The sequence below is a fragment of the Xyrauchen texanus genome, chromosome 10 (assembly GCF_025860055.1).
Source record: "Xyrauchen texanus isolate HMW12.3.18 chromosome 10, RBS_HiC_50CHRs, whole genome shotgun sequence".
Lineage (NCBI taxonomy): Eukaryota > Metazoa > Chordata > Actinopteri > Cypriniformes > Catostomidae > Xyrauchen > Xyrauchen texanus.
Genome location: NC_068285.1, coordinates 15,710,036 through 15,726,763, shown reverse-complemented (window position 1 = coordinate 15,726,763; position 16,728 = coordinate 15,710,036). Strand labels below are relative to the sequence as shown.

Here is a 16,728-nt window from a genome sequence, read left to right as displayed (position 1 = left end):
TTACCATTTCAAAAACTAGAAGCTATGGTTAATATGTATGTAATGACTCACTAGTGAGTCAAAATATTGAGTTAAAAGTGTTTAATCTACTGTTTTAAAATTGTCTAACTATAGGACAGTGGCCATTCGACTGGCCACAGCTTTGGGTGTAAAGGAGAAAATCAGAGTGCGAGCAGAGCACAACCCCACTTTGGAGTCATACTTCAGCTCCACAGCTAAATCTCCCACACAGGTACAATATAGAGTGCAACAGTGCCCCTACCACTTACTCAGCGTCTGGTTCTGGAAGTATTTTTCCCATTAATTTTTTCCATAGGCTTTTCATAATATCCTCCATAATAGTTATATGCCATTAACCAAACCAACCAGCTCAGAGATGATGCACAACATCACAAACTTTGCTTTGAGGCAAAAAAGTATTTCAAAATCGGAAAAAAGACAAAGGCACAAATCTGTGTACTTACCGTCTTTCATGAGGGTACTAACTGCAATCCCATGAAGCATTCCAAATTATGTCATTGAATAAAAAACTACGATATATCAAACTATTGATTTTGGGGCCTGGGTAGCTCAGCAATTAAAGATGCTGAATACCACACCTGGAGTTGCGAGTTCAAATCCAGGGTGTGCTGAGTGACTTCAGCCAGGTCTCCTAAGCAACCAAATTGGCCCGATTGCTAGGGAGGGTAGTGGTCACTATAATGTGGTTCGCTCTTAGTGGGGTGTTTGGTGAGTTGTGCGTGGATGCCGCGGAGAAAGTAATTTAAGGGTAAAGGAGACTTAATTAGGCCACTCAAAGTGCATCATGGGAGTGGATGGTCGCTCTGAGGCAAATTTTGTGGGCTTTTTTTGGCCGTGGTTCTCTGATTGGTGAAGCGTTCTCTGCTGTACCATTGGTATTGTAGTTGTTTACCAGGAATTCCACTATCAAACAGTATTTAAACAATGAAGTTGAAATAACACAGGCGGATGGCTTCAGTAGAAGCATATACCATCGATAGAGCTCAAGGTAGGTCTGTCTTGAAGTGTTTATAAGTTATCGTTGAAAATCAATGCGTCTATGGAAAAATGTAATGGGATTTATACTTCCGGAGCCAGAATGTTACTCTCTATTGTATTCTACTGTTGTCTATTTACGATTAAACCATATTTTTACTCCAGGCAAATAGCCAACCAGATAACTGCTTTAACTTTTACAATGAATTGCTTGTGTTTGTATTTGTATTTAAACTTGCATTATAATTGTACTAATGTACTAATATCACTCCTTTTTCTTTTTATTAGCATTTTCCATATTGTCCCAACGCTTTTGGAATTGGAGTTTAAAAACACTTTGGTAGAACCCTGTGGTAGTAACTCGTATCTCATCATTACATCCTCTTGTCCTCTACAGAGTGAAATCACGAGTTTAGGTAAAAAGACGGGCCACTCCGAGAGACAAATCCACAGATGGTTCCGGAGACGGAGAAATGAGGAGCGACCCAACCAGCTCAAGAAGTTCAGAGAGGCCAGGTACAGAACAATACGCCATTTTACATCCCTCCATAAATAGACATAAATAACTACTGAGTAACAAATATTACTGATAATCTGAGCATTAACTGGTGTAACATAAAGTAAAGATGCTGTATATACTCTATTGAATGTATAGAAGAAATGTATTGAAAAGAAAGTGTATTAAACACAGGATGAAGTTTTTGTGGTATTAATAAACAGACTGAAATGTAGCTCATTTAGTCTGAAAGCAGCCAGCTGTGTTTTACTAACTCTGTGGGTTGATCTTTAAAGATTTAATCCTTGGCATTCCGTCATCTGTGTGTCTTTCGCTGCAGAAACGCATCCTACACTTAAAGTAGTTCTTTATGATGGCCAGCTGTCAGCCACATAAGTAGTGCAGAGATACTCTAAATAAAGGCGTGTATGGGGTGTTTGTTTTGGTGTGTTTCAGTTTTGCATTGTGTGGGCTCGTTGCAGTAGTTTTTACTATTGTGAGTGTTCCGTGTCAGTCTTGCTACGACTTTTGTGACCTCACTTATCTGTGCATTTACATGAACCTAATCCTGTGCCCTCAAATTGAATAAACTGGTTATCAAATGGCTAATGTAAGAACAATATAGTTATTACTTTGTGGCCTTGATTTATTCTTGGCTTTGTATGTTTTGCTGCTGTTTATGTGTTGACTTCTTTTTGTCATTTGCTGATACATTTTCTTACAGTTGGAGATTTACCTTTTACCTTCTTGCTTTCATTGCTGGCCTTGCTGCACTTATTGATGTGAGTATCTCTAACACTTCCCTTTTCTTTCTCTCCGTTAGTGATGGATGGAAGTTGTTGTTCCCCCTTGTGTCAGTTCCAAAATCTACGGACAATCTTGTCAATGGATAATGCACTTTTGTGTGGGTTTTGAGTAGAAATTGTGTAAAAGAATTGTTCCTTTATTTGTCTCATTTGCTAACATTTGAAGGAATGTTCCAGGTTCAATACATTTTAAGCTCAGCATTTGTGGCATAATGTTGATTACTACAAAAAATGAGTTTGACTCATCCCTTTTTTCTAAAAAGAAAAGAAAATGCTGTTACAGTGAGACACTTACAATAGAAGTGAATGGGGTATATAAAAATACACACTGTTTCAAATGTATAGCCATCAGACATAAACATTATATATATTAACATGATTTTAGTGTGATAAAATTGCTTACTAACTTTTCTGTGTAAAGTTATATCCAACATTTCAACTTTGTTGTATAGACGACATAAAGCTTTTAAACTGCATCATCTGGTAAATACTGTTACACTGGTAAATTCCTGATTTTGTTACATTAAAATTGTTAACACTAATAATGAAAATATCTTATGGCTCTATGTTTGAAATGAGGTATGAGGCAATTATAATTTTTACTACTTTTGTACTAATTTTGTGGTAATCAACATTATGCCACAAATGTTGCACTGAAAACCCTAATAAGTTGATTTTACGCAAGTTTTGGAGGGAAGGCGTTTACTCAGTTAATTGTGTAAGTTCGCTTAACTTGTTATTCATATAGAATGAACATAACTATTTAAGCTTGGGTAACTGGATGCAAAGTAGATGAACTCAGATTTGCTATATATAGATTGTTGTTTCTATTTAATGTTGAGTTGAATTGACGCAAATGTCCAACTTAGGTCCAACTGGACCAAAGGGGGACACAGATCACCCTAATTTTGTCATCACACAAAACAACTATTTGCAACAAAACAACATAAATAATGAAATGGCAAAAGAGCTAAAAACCTCTATGAATTCTGAATAACAACTATTTAAATGCCCCCATAAGTTCCCTTTGCCCAAGGAGACATTTAAAATGAAATAAAGTATGTGCAAAGGTTTTTCTGTATTCCATATAGCCTCAATTTTGTACTCAATCGTTTTGAGTTATTACAACTTAAAATCTTAAGTCTATAGATTTTTAAGATAAATTAGGTCAATGAACATAGCTATTTGAGTTATCAGCCCCAAACTTGACATTTCAAGTTCAGGTTCACGGTGTGGCGATTGAGCTAAATTTGTATTGAACCTGGATCATTTGTTCACCCAAAAATGAAACTTCTCTCATCATTTACTCACCCTCATGCCATCCCAGATGTGTACGACTTTCATCAGCAGAACACAAACAAAGATTTTTAGCAGAATAGCGCAGCTCTCTAGGCTCATACAATACAAGTGAACGGTGATCAGACCTTTTGTAGCTCCAAAAATCACATAAAAGAAACATAAATGTAATCTATAAGGCTCCAGTTGTTAAGTCCATATCTTCAGAAGCAATATATTAGGTGTTGGTGAGAAATAGATAAAATGTAAGTCCTTTTTTACTCTAAATCTCCACTTTCACTTTTATATGTGAAAGTAACATGTGGTGGTGCCTGTTTAGTTTCACTTTCACATCTGAAAGTTAAAGTGGAGTTTTAGAGTAAAAAATTACTTAAATATAGTTCTTCTCACCCACATCTATTGCATCGCTTCTGAAGATATGATTTTAACCACTGGAGTCTTCTGGATTTCTTTTATTTTTCCATTATGTGAGTTTTGGCGCTACAAAGGTCTGATCAGCATTCACTTGCATTGTGTGGACTTGCAGAGCTGAAGTATTTTTTTGGTGTTTAGCAGAAGAAAGAAAGTCAAACACTTCTGGGATGGCATGAGGGTGAGTAAATGATGAGAGAAGTTTCATTTTTGGGTGGACTATACATTTAAGTGTATTATATCAAATATCTGGGTATATATTGGCATTGGCTATTGAAAGCCCCATATTGGTCGACCATTACTCCACTGTTATGTCGTAAATTTGAAGCATTTTTTGTATAGATGAAACGTGAGAGCTCTTTTGTCTTGCTCATTTTCTGTTAATACAGCCTGTTTAATTAGTTTTTTATTCTGCAGAAACCCTGGCTCTACAAAATGGAGGAGATGTGGACTGGGTTTCCAATGATGGTATGTTCACAGAAGGTCTCTAGAAGGAACAAAGAAATGTGAATTTGCCTTGAAAAAGATGCAAATTATGACTAATTACCTGATATTACATTACATCTCTCTCTTTCTTTTTTTTTCAGACTCTGCTGCCTTCTCAGTACTGGTATTACATGATTGAACTAGGATTTTACATTGCGCTTCTCTTCAGTGTCGCTTCAGATGTCAAGCGAAAAGTGAGTGACAAACATATAAAAACTCTGAACTTTAATGATTAAATACATTTAATCAACAGAAAGAAAATCCACCACATTTTGTTAGGAATACTGAAAAGCATCAGTGCTGTATACAACGCGTGGGCCTGTTCATTAGAAAGTTTTTCTATAAAATGTCTGTCTGCTTTAAATGTGGGGTTCTACCAACTTTGTGTTTGTTTGAGGGTAGTTAATGTTTTACTTGCACATCTGTGGAAAATCTCTTATCTCAATAACCCCTTGCTAAAATTAATAATAATAATTTTTTGTTTGTTGTCTGGACAGTTCCCAGCACACAGAATGTTAGACATTAATTGACGCATTAGTGACCTGCTGAAAAATAAGAGAATTCAAATATATTTAAAAATCCCAGAAGTATTTCTAATGTTTAATGCCATCCACTGAACTTCTAGACTCATTTTTGGACTGAATAGAGAAGATGCATCAATATTGGTCCTTTTTAAATATTGAAGAACATTTGAGAACTCAATGATATAACCACAAAATCTCTTTGCATCTGGGTTGTGCATTAAATCCAGCATCGTACAACTGTCACCTGCCTGAAACAGGTGATATTAAAAGAACAAAAGTCATCTTGACATTTTCACCAACTGAATTTTAATAGATCACCTATTTGCCATGGTCATTCGATAAATCAGTCACTTAGTCTATCGTGCTCATCTTGAACTTTGATTCTAAATTTTAGAATCAAAGTTCGCAAGGGGCAAAAATGTAGTGCCTTTTAATTTATAAGGAAAAGAGAAAAACGAATACTCAAAAGCCATTATACCTTAAAAGAAAGATAATGATGCAGTTTAGCATCATTTGGCAAGTCGGATATATTTTATTTTCTGTGAATAAATGCAAAAACATTTATATAAAAGGTTATCCCTTTATATATATATAATGTGGTGGTACCATAGTACAGTGATGGTTGCATGTGGTAATGATACCATTTTAAGTATGGTTCCTATTTGGTTATTTTTTTTGGAACCAATTCCTATTATTCTTTCACAAACCTGAACTAACATTCCCAGAATGTTGTAGGGAGGTTTTGTGTGACAGCCTCATACAAACTTATTCAGTATGTTTATGGTATAAGTCTAAAGTATTTAAAGTCTAGGCTTTATTTATTTTTTAACCAAAAACGAACATGCACAGAATGTTCTGGGAACCCAACAGTTTTAGTTGGGATGATACTGGAATAATATATTTAAGAAACAAACTTTGAAAGGTGCCGAGTCAAAAAAGAAACCTCAAAAATAGAAAAAAGCTTGCACACTTGTTCACTGCTGCAACATTTTAATTTAAAACCATGTGGTTAATGTTTAGACTCATATGAGTCTTCCTCAGACCAACACAACTGACTTTGTGATGTAAATTTCAAACAAACATCCCATAGTTCCCACAGGTGCTCGCTTTTAGATGTTAATGACTCCACCTATTAAAAAACCTAGGGTGGTTTTAGATGATACAAAGACTTGTATAAACATGGTTTCATTAACAAATAAATGCATCAAAATATGCACCAATAAACCATATACACTGTGCATACACATACATTATTCAAATATACCACAGTCCCCATAATGTTCTCTTATTCTAATTTTCAAAGGTCTTCTAGTTTTGCCTACAAATCCCAAACCACATGAATATTTAAAAAAATAAATAACATTATTTGTATTACTAATACAATTAACTAATCACACCCTTGATGTACATTTTTTTTATACCAGTACAAGGATGATTAAAAAATTGACATTTGTGTGTAAAATTGCACTGAACACAGGACCTATACTTATAATTGCCATACGGTATATTATCTAGAAACTGTCTGATACTCCAAGGCAGCATATCATCTCTAACAAACCTATCTCCTTAAAAATGCTACCTAATGGAGAATATCCAGTGATGCAAGACACAGTGGAAAAATAATAAGAGTTTGCCTATTATCATATTGTATTTTTTCATTTTCTGCCCAACGTGCTTTAGCCAATCTTCACAAAACCCCCTCTCTATAAAACTTTGAAATAAAATATCAGCCTGTTGATCATATCTTTCTTTCTTTTGTTTTACATATCCAATGTATTCTACGAAACCAACAGGTAAGCTTTTTTTAAGAGGTGTAGGGTGGAAACTATCCTCTCTTAGCAAAGAATTACGATCCATGGGTTTCTGATATAGGTCAGTAGTCATTTTGCCATCAAGATACAGTTCAAGTACGAAGTTTACATACACTTAGGTTGAAGTCATTAAAACAAATTTTTTCACCACTGCACAGATTTAATATTAGCAAACTATAGTTTTGGTAAGTCGTTTGGGACATCTACTTTGTGCATGACACAAGTAATTTTTCCCACAATTGTTTACAGACAGATTGTTTCACTTTTAATTGACTATATCACAATTCCAGTCAATCAGAAATTTACAAGCACTAAATTAACTGTGCCTTTAAACAGCTTGGAAAATTCCAGAAAATGATGTCAAGCCTTTAGACAATTAGCCAGTTAGCTTCTGATATGAGGTGTACTGAATTGGAGGTGTATCTGTGGATGTATTTTAAGGCGTACCTTCAAACTCTGTGCCTCTTTGCTTGACATCATGGGAAAATCAAAAGAAATCAGCCAAGACCTCAGGTTCATCCTTGAAGGTACCACATTCAGCTGTACAAACAATAGTTTGCAAGTATAAACAGCCATCATACTGCTCAGGAAGGAGACAAATTCTGTCTCCTAGAGATGAACGTAGTTTGGTGCAAAAAGTGCAAGCAATCCCAGAACAACATGACCTTGTGAAGATACTGGAGGAAATAGGTAGACAAGTATCTATATCCACAGTAAAACAAGTCCTATATCAACATAACCTGAAAGGCTGCTGAGCAAGGAAGAATCCACAGCTCCAAAACTGCCATAAAAAAACCAGACTACAGTTTGCAAGTGCACATGGGGACAAAGATCTTACTTTTTGGAGAAATGTCCTCTGGTCTGATGAAACAATAATATAACTGTTTGGCTATGACCATTGTTATGTTTGGAGGAAAAAGGGTGAGGCTTGCAAGCCAAAGACCCCCAATGGACACTGGCGAAGATGGGGGCGCAAAATGAACCAAAGACCTTTCTGGAGCTCTTGGAGCACACTGCCCAAGCTCTGGAATGGCTGTGGATGCTATGGGCAGTCCACCTCCTACCGCTGCTGACCAGTATGTCCCAACTCGTGGCCGAACAACTCCCAGTCGACAACCTCCTGATGTACCCTGAGCTGAAGAAAGCCATCCTGCAATGGGTCGGCCGCAGTCTCGAAGAGCATCGCTGGCAGTTCCGAACCCTGATGCTGAGCGAAATTGACCGCCTGTTTGCCTTCAACAGTTCAACAGTCAGAGGAGCCGAGTTACGTCGGGGGTGTCATCGATCTCATGGTACTGGAACAATTCATCGCCAAACTATCGAAAGGAACTGCGGAGTGGATCCAGTGCCAAGACCGGCTTCGCTGGATGAAGCAGTGCAGTTGGCGGACCATTTTGCGGCGTATCCCGGGGCCATAGAGCCCCTTTCTCTCTCTCTCTCTCTCTGTCATCCCTCCCCTCCTTTCCGACATATCCTGTTCCCCTGGAAACAGTGGAAAAATCCATTTCAAAAGCATAACATTGAGGCCGAGGTTAGTCACCCATCCACTAATTTGGGTACTAATTGGCCAGCTTTTCCCAAATTGTTAAAGGGGTTGTGTGTAGATCTGTCCTGCAATACAGTGGTACGGTGTGGGATGTGCAGTGCGCCAATGGGGGAGGCAGAACCGGGGTCGTCTATGTCAGCTCGGCGTCAGAATGGCGTAAGGGAGGGGGAAGCCTCAGCTTCCCCAGCCCTTAGGGGAATTCCCGCTGGGGATTCGAGTGATGCAGGACACTCAGACAAAAGAAGATACAACCCAGTTTTTAGTACCAAGGAGGTGGCGGGAAATGTTGTTCCAGGCGGCTCATCATAGTCCGATGGCAGGTCACTTTGGACATTGGAAAGCACCAAGCCATCTTATGGCCTATTTTTATTGGCCGGGCATTCACAGGGATGTTAGCCGGTGGTGTGCGACATGCCGTGACTGTCAACTGGGGATCCGCAGGCACTTACGTTGATCGAGGTTCCCTTGACCTCGTCATGCCATTAGAATGGTCAGATCGCTTTGTGTTGGTTCTGGTGGAATATGCAATGTGCTACCAGGAAGCAGTGCCTCTTCACAACATCAGAACATTCAGAATAATCTCCTGAGTGGGGATTTCGAGAGAAATCCTCACTGACCAGGTCACTGCTTTCATGTCACATACACAACGTGAGCTGTATGAATTATTAGGTATTAAATCGATTGGGACAAGCATGTACCACCCACAAACGGATGGCTTGGTCGAACGATTTAATAGGACCGTAATATGATTTGTGCATGAAGATGCTCGGGAATTGGGCTAGGTGGCTGGAACCCCTGTTATTTGCAGTGCGAGAGGTCCCGCAAGCCTCCTTGGGGTTTTTCCCATTTTAATTATTATATGGCCGTAAGCCCCATGGCTTGTTAGACATCATGAAGGAAAATTGGGAGGAGGGACCTTAACAAAGCAAAAATTAAATACAATACGTTCTTGACCTTAGAGCAAAACTCCACACACTGGGGTGACTATCACAGGAGAATTTGCTACAGACACAAGGATGTCAGTCCCGTCTGTATAACATGGGAGCTCGAGTACAGGAATTTGCTCTGGGAATTTAAAAGCCAATCAGTTCACCCCGGTCCTTTTGCAGAGATCATTTATTGCAAAATAAAGTCTCTGACGTGTTCTCGCCTCTAAAACACCACATGGACACAACCCCCGGGGTAGTGGTATATAGCCGTCCCTGCCGCTTACCCGAACACAAGAAACAAGTAGTATGGGAAGAATTAAAGGCAACCGCAAACCCGAAGAAGTGTGCAATTGGACGGGTGCAGGTATGGTATCTGGGGTTCCACTTGGGTCACGGGCAGGTGACATTAAATTGATAAAACCTTAGCGATCGCGACCTGCCTGAGACCCCAAGACCAAAAAGGAGGTGAGACAGTTTCTGGGACTGACTGGCTACTATCGAATGTTTGTGCCTAATTTTTCCAATGTCACCAGCCCGCTGACTGATCTCACTAAAAAGGGAGTCCCATACCCGCCAACAAGCTTTCATGCAGGTAAAAGCTTCACTCTGCGGTGGGCCACTTCTGCATTCCCCTGATTTCTCTCTCCCTTTTGTTTTACAGACGGACACATCGGACAGGGGGCTGTGTGTTGTTCTGTCCCAAGAGGTTGAGGGGGAGGAGCGCCTGGTGCTGTACATTAGTCGAAAGCGCTCAATGAGAGAGACTAATTACAGCACCTTTGAGGAGTGGTGTTTGGCCATCAAGTGGGCAGTCCTCGGTCTCCGCTACTATTTGTTGGGATGAGCATACAGCCTCTGTTCAGACCAGGCCACACTTCAATGGCTCCACCACATGAAGCATGCCAATGCCTGGATTACCCGTTGGTATCTGCACTCCAGCCATTTCATTTTGAGGTGGTCCACAGACCGGGTCCCAGATGGCTGTCGTGGACTTCCTCTCCAGAAAACGGGGGAGTGGGCTGTCCGGACGGTTCCCCTGGCCTGAGTTGGGCGGTGGGGGTATGTGGAGGTAAGTGCATGGTTGAGCGCCCGTCTGAGGAGAGAAAGCGGTAAGGACATCCACTTGAGATGAATTGTGACTAATTACCGTCAATCTTCACACTGAGGGTCGGGGGAGATAAAAAGACGGCCAGTTCACAGAGAGAGGGGAGAGAAAGACAAACCAGAGTCTTCGTGTCTGTCCCCTGAGAGAGAGTTTTGTGTTGTGTGAAGCTGAAAAGCGGACTGTTTATTTACGTGATGCTGAAAAGCCGTCTTTTGTTTTGAGTGAAGCATTACAGCGATTGCTGATTATTTGTGAATAAAACGGACTCACGTGAACTGTGGAAACCGGTTCCTGCTTCCTCTTTTATCTGCCCAACCTGAACCTTTGTTACACCATGTTTATACAAGTCTTTGTATTATCTACAACCACCCTAGATTTTTGATTAGGTGAAGTCGTTAGTATCTAATTGTGAGCACCTGTCGGAATTATGGGATGTTTGTTTGACATTGACATCACTAAGTCTGTTGTGGTGTTCTGAGGAAGACTCGTATGAGTTGAAATGTTAACCACATGGTTTGAGATTAAAATGTTGGAGCAGTGTGCAAGTTTTGTTTCTATTTTTATCATGATACTGGAATAAACCTTAATTTTCATATATACCATGATAGCGATATTCAGACTATGCTGTATTTAAATGCTACTCCAATGCATTTGAAAGAGTAACATGTTACTACTATGGCACACAAAAAACTAAACAAAATATTGTAAGATAATAATGTCTCTGTCTTTTTGCCTCAGGACTTTAAAGAGCAAGTCCTTCACCATGTTGCCACCATCCTGCTGATTAGTTTCTCGTGGTGTGTGAACTACATCAGAGCAGGAACACTCATTATGCTGGTGCACGACGCCTCCGACTATCTGCTTGAGGTAATGGAACATCTGAAGAACAGTAGACTGTTTCAAAGCCTCAACTTGAAGTTACAGTTTGGTTCAATAGGAAAATAGTTTTTAAAGTACAAAAAAAGTTTTTTTCACAAACGAACATCAAATGAAAGCAGTGATTTGGTTTGTTCAGTAGAATTTGAAGTGGAATTTTTGTTAAAACAAAAATGTATTAATTCTCTCATTATTTACTCATCCTGATGCCACCCTAGAGTGGTATATTCTTTTCTTCTGCAGAACACAAAGATTTTTAGAAGAATATTTCAGCTCTGTAGGTCCATACAATGCAAGTGAATGGTGACTACAACTTTGAAGCTCCAAAAAGCGCACAAAGAGCATAAAAGCAATCCATGTAAATCCAGTGCTTCAATCAATGTATTCTGAAATGATCCAATTGGTTTTGTATGAGAATAGACCAAAATGTTCCTTTTTTTTTTTTTTTTTTTACTGTACATCTTGCCATTGCTGTCTCTAGGCATGATCATGATTTCAAGCTCGATTATACTTCCTAGTGTTTGGCGCATGGGCAGAGTTTTAGATTGTGCTAGGAAGTGTATTCAAGCCTGAAGTCATGATCGCCAAAGAGACTGCGGTCAATATTTTAATTGAAAAATTTGTTATATTTAGGTCTGTTCTCATCTAAAATCTATTGGATCACTTCAGAAGACATGGATTAAACCTCCTGAGTTTTATGGATTACTATTATGCTGCCTTTATGTGTTCAAAATATTCAATTTTGGGTGAGCTGTTCCTTTTAATTTGGAAAGTTTTCCCTTTAATCACAAGATTTGTCATTGGTCACAGTTTTTCAGTTTTGAATTGCGGAGTATAATTTTGGCCTTCTGTTAGTAAGTTTCAGTTTGTAAAGTCATGCTGATCTCGTAAATTGGAAAAGGAGTTTGTGTAAATCTACTAGTCTTATCAATGCAGTCTCTCAACACTGACACCTAGTGATGATTCTGTGCAAGTCTGCAAAGACAAATGTTTCATTTGTCTCTGTTTCCTAAAACAGTCTGCCAAGATGTTTAACTATGCTGGCTGGAGAAAGACGTGCAACTACATATTCATCATCTTTGCTGTCATCTTCATCATCACCAGACTCATAATCCTCCCATTTTGGTAAATTGAATATTTTTTATATTTTGATCACAAAGTTTATTATGGATTCCATTGCATAGTTCAGAAATGAAATTCTGATTGAAAATGCAACAGTTTATTGAACATTTGGGTCTTTTAACAAATTGCTGTCATTTTATTAAAGCAATAACCCACTAGAAGCGGCATGTTAGTGGTTTAGCCTCTTACTTGTGGTGAAATTACTGTTATGTTCTTGAGGCTTATTGCTTTTATTGCTTTAATGATTCTAAATATTGTCTCACAGTATGGTAGAAATACCACTCTTTAATTATGTTGAAAATTAACTCCATAATGAATTATCTCTTCATTAGTAACTAAATGTTATACTCTCTCTCCATTTCTCTTTCAGGATCTTGCATTGTACCTGGGTGTATCCAGTGACTGTATATCCTCCATTCTTTGGCTATTACTTCTTCAACGGGCTGCTGTTTGTGCTGCTGTGTCTGCACATCTTCTGGGCTGTACTCATCCTGCATATGGCCATCAAATTCCTGCCAGGCAATGTGAGTTACACATTATCAGACACGTGCAAGGTTATTTTAACTAGGGGTCGACCGATAGTGAATTTTGCAGATACCAATAACTAAGGTGGTGAAAAGTGCTGATAACCGATTATTCAGCCGATAGACATTTTTTTAATAATATTTATAAAACGTCAAAAAGATTTTGTAGTCTTTCCTTCCTCTGTTGGGCACAGACACAGAGGGTACAAGAGTATAGAAAATAAGACAATCCTAGATGCATTTTAGTTGTTTAACCAAAAGAAGAAAAAAATTACATAAATAATATAAAAACAATTACCAGACCAAAAATTACGATTTGGTGCATAACATGCAACTTTTAACTAAAAATAAGCCCGGAACACATCAGTGACTTATTTTTAAATGATGGAGACTTGGCTCCGTTACAATACTCTATATTAAGGTTTTTACCAAATTATCGCTTTTTAATAGCCTATATATTTCACCAGATGAGGTGTTCCGTATTTCACCAGATTAAGTTTTCTTTTTTATTCACAATAGATGAAGTTGGAGACAGATATAACAAATCCCCACAAGTGTCACTGACTGTTTAGGCTGCTGTTATACTGTAGAACGGGGAAAAAATGTATTTACAATTATCTATATAAATCCTTGCATATGACCAATAGTTCCAAAATGCAACTACTGATACCGATTATTCGTATCAGTATATCTCTAATTTTAACCTCTAAACAACAGTGTTAGAAATTGTCTGCCCATATAACTCAACATTATTATTCATTCTTTTGCACTTTGACTGCTGTATTGTAATTTAATTCTAGTATTTAAATCTGGCCCCACTGATACTATAAACAGAGGCACACAGACCATAATTAGCAAACATTATCAATGGCAGTTAAATTTTTGTGCTTATACTGTTAAAGTGTATTTATGTATAAGTCAGTGAGGAATTTTTTTACTTTTAATGTTAAATTTCTTCAAGCATGAAGTTACTAAAAACAAGGTTGAAATATCTGCAAAATGAAGTTACAAATGGTTCTCTTTCATCATCTCGTGTTCGAGATCCATCTATGGGAAGGGCATCCGTACCTGACCTCTGCAGAAGCATCCAATTGCACCAAGTCTGGCTAGACAGACAGAAGCGCGTGACCTATGCTCGGTAAGGACCCACCCCCTTACCTAAGAGCGTATAACGACCTGCACACGCTGCTGCACCTCAGTTGACACTCGCTTCTCACAACCTCTGTTTTTCTCTCAGCTCGGTTTCACTAATTTGTCTACAGGAGGATACATCGCTCAGATCAGCCTCCGCCAGACATGACTGTCTTGTTTCAGCCAGGTTAGCTGTTTCCTGTTTATTGCAAGCTGCCCACGCTCGCTTAAACTACCACCAGGCTGCCCGCATTTCTCTCTCACCACTTCCTCTGCTCCACGGCTGCGCGCCACGGATTTTACGGAGTTTCGCCCTAATATGGCATTTTCCAAACCTACTGCTTCCTCCGGGGTCAACATATCACGTGCCTGCCCGGCCGCATGCAGTGCCCTCATCGCAGCCAGAGACCCTCATCCTTTCTGTGTCGTGTGCATGGGTGTCAAACACACGGAGGAGGCTCTAGAATTTCCAGATAACTGTAGCCACTGCCTGGCGCTGCCTAAAAAACTCAGATGCCGGAGGCTCAAGGTCGCCGCTACCCAGTGCACCGACCTCGAACTCTCCGACTCTGATGGGGGAAACAGTGATGATGACGCTCTCCTGGGTCCCTCCAGGGGCACATCCTCTCTTAGCTGGGCCAATCAAAATAACCCCGCGTTCCCTGAAGTCATTCTCTCAGGGGATCCCTCGTTCGCCAACGAGCCGGCTGGTTCTGGTGACGAAGACGATGCAGGCCTTCTCGAGGGTTTGGAGTACCCTTCAAGCTCCAAACCCTCGAGGCCATTCCGTCTTCCATGACTCCCCAGGCTAACGCCCCCGTGGCCCTCCTCCAGTCCATCCTCATTGAGGTTTGTGAGCGAGCGGCCGCTCGCCTCAATATCGAATGGCCAGCCCTACAAAGTGCCACTGACCAAGAGAGGGACGTGTACGATGGGAAACTCCTGGGACCCCCCCGGCCCGAGAAAACAATCCTCCCTGCATGTGCTAAGCATATGAGGTATTTTTGGGGGGACCCACTCGACCTCAAACACGTTATTGCGGGGCTGTTATGTTGCAAAAAGTGGTAACGACAGACGCGTCCTTAACAGGGTGGGGAGCCACTCAGGAGGGCAGGACGGTGGACGGTTCATGGCCAAGCGAACTTCGATCAGCCCACATAAATTATTTGGAGCTCATGACTGTATGGAAAGCTCTGTATCATTTTCTGCCCCACTTGCAGGGGCATCATGTGCGGACCTTCTATCTCTTCGCCTCGTGCCAAAACTCCCATTGTCGTATGTTCTTCTCGCTAAAGGACGAGGACGCGCCCCTCGGCGTGGACGCACTAGCCCACCCGTGGCCCAAAGTGCTGCTCTACGCATTTCCTCCCCTGTGCCTGTTAATACCTACCCTGGCCAGGGTGAGAAAGCTGGGCCTGTCCCTCATTTTGATAGCACCCAGGTGGCCCAAAGCTCCATGGCTGGCAGAGATAATTCCTCTTCTGCATGCCCAACCGTGGCCCCTCCCACTATGCACAGACCTCTTTTCTCAGGCAAATGGGGAGATATATCACCCACTCCCGGACAGGGTGGCTCTTTGGGTTTGGCCCGTGAGAGGACAAATTTAAACTCGATGGGGCTCCCCCCACAGGTAGTTGCCACTATACAGAATGCCTCCTCCACAAGGTCCCAATATGACTGTAAGTGGCAAGTGTTTGAAGTGTTGTGTGATGGGCATGGTTCCACATCATATCAGTGTTCATTCTCTGATATTTTGTGGTTTTTTACAAGACCTTATGGATAAAGGCAGGACTTTTTCCACTATTAAGGTCTACCTGGCAGCTATTTCCACTTGTCATTTTGGGTTTGACGGCTCAACGGCAGGGCAGCACCCCCTCATTCGTAGATTTATGAAGGGTGCCTGCTGTTCTCTCCCAGTTACTAGGAGAACTGTTCCTGAGTGGGACCTCTCTATGGTGCTGGAGGCTTCATGTCAGCTGCCTTTTGAGCCCCTAGGAAGCATTTCCATAAACTTGCTGTCTTTCAAGACAGCGTTGCTCCTGGCATTAGCATCAGCTAAACGTGTCAGTGACCTGCCTGCACTCTCTGTTCATTCCTCGTGCACTACATTCTCTCTTAGTGGATATAAGGTTTTCCTTAAGCCTAACCCAGCCTTTATGCCAAAATGCTTCCCAGCACTCTTGTGTAAGGTAATGGAGCTTTCCACTTTTCACCCTCCTCCTTTTTCATCTGTGGAGGATCAGAGGCTGAATGGTCTGTGTCCGGTCCGTGCCCTGCGGGCTTACTTGGATAGGACCAGTGCTTTTCGGAAGAGTAATCAGCTCTTTATCTCTTGCCCCCCACTCGGGGAATCCCATTTCTAAGCAAAGCCTCTTGCATTGGCTTGTGGAAGCTATAATTTTGGCTTATGAATCTAGGGGAGTGCTGCCTCCAGAAGGCATCAGAGCCCACTCCACGAGGGGCATGGCCGCCTCTTGGGCTCTGTTCAGGTGAGTTTCATTGCAGGACATCTGTTCTGCTGCCAGCTGGGCTTCTCCCCATACTTTTGTACATTACTACCGGCTGGATGTTACCAGGACCCCGGTAGCTCATTCTGTCTTGGGGATGGGTTCTTCATAGCCCCTCCCCTGTTAACTCTTTTTCTTTACATATCTATATATATAAGTAAG

At 40.7% G+C, this 16,728-nt stretch overlaps 1 protein-coding gene across 1 annotated transcript in view; it reads left to right on the top strand.

Moving 5' to 3' along the window:
- LOC127650601 (ceramide synthase 2-like) overlaps positions 1 to 16,728 on the top strand; it is a 30,094-nt gene that overhangs the window by 8,048 nt on the left and 5,318 nt on the right. The window contains exons 3-10 of the mRNA XM_052136112.1: positions 115 to 232; positions 1,394 to 1,512; positions 2,217 to 2,274; positions 4,423 to 4,473; positions 4,593 to 4,685; positions 11,145 to 11,273; positions 12,301 to 12,407; positions 12,775 to 12,928. Of these exons, the coding sequence (XP_051992072.1) occupies positions 115 to 232; positions 1,394 to 1,512; positions 2,217 to 2,274; positions 4,423 to 4,473; positions 4,593 to 4,685; positions 11,145 to 11,273; positions 12,301 to 12,407; positions 12,775 to 12,928 (829 nt within the window). The remainder of the gene's footprint in view (positions 1 to 114; positions 233 to 1,393; positions 1,513 to 2,216; positions 2,275 to 4,422; positions 4,474 to 4,592; positions 4,686 to 11,144; positions 11,274 to 12,300; positions 12,408 to 12,774; positions 12,929 to 16,728) is intronic.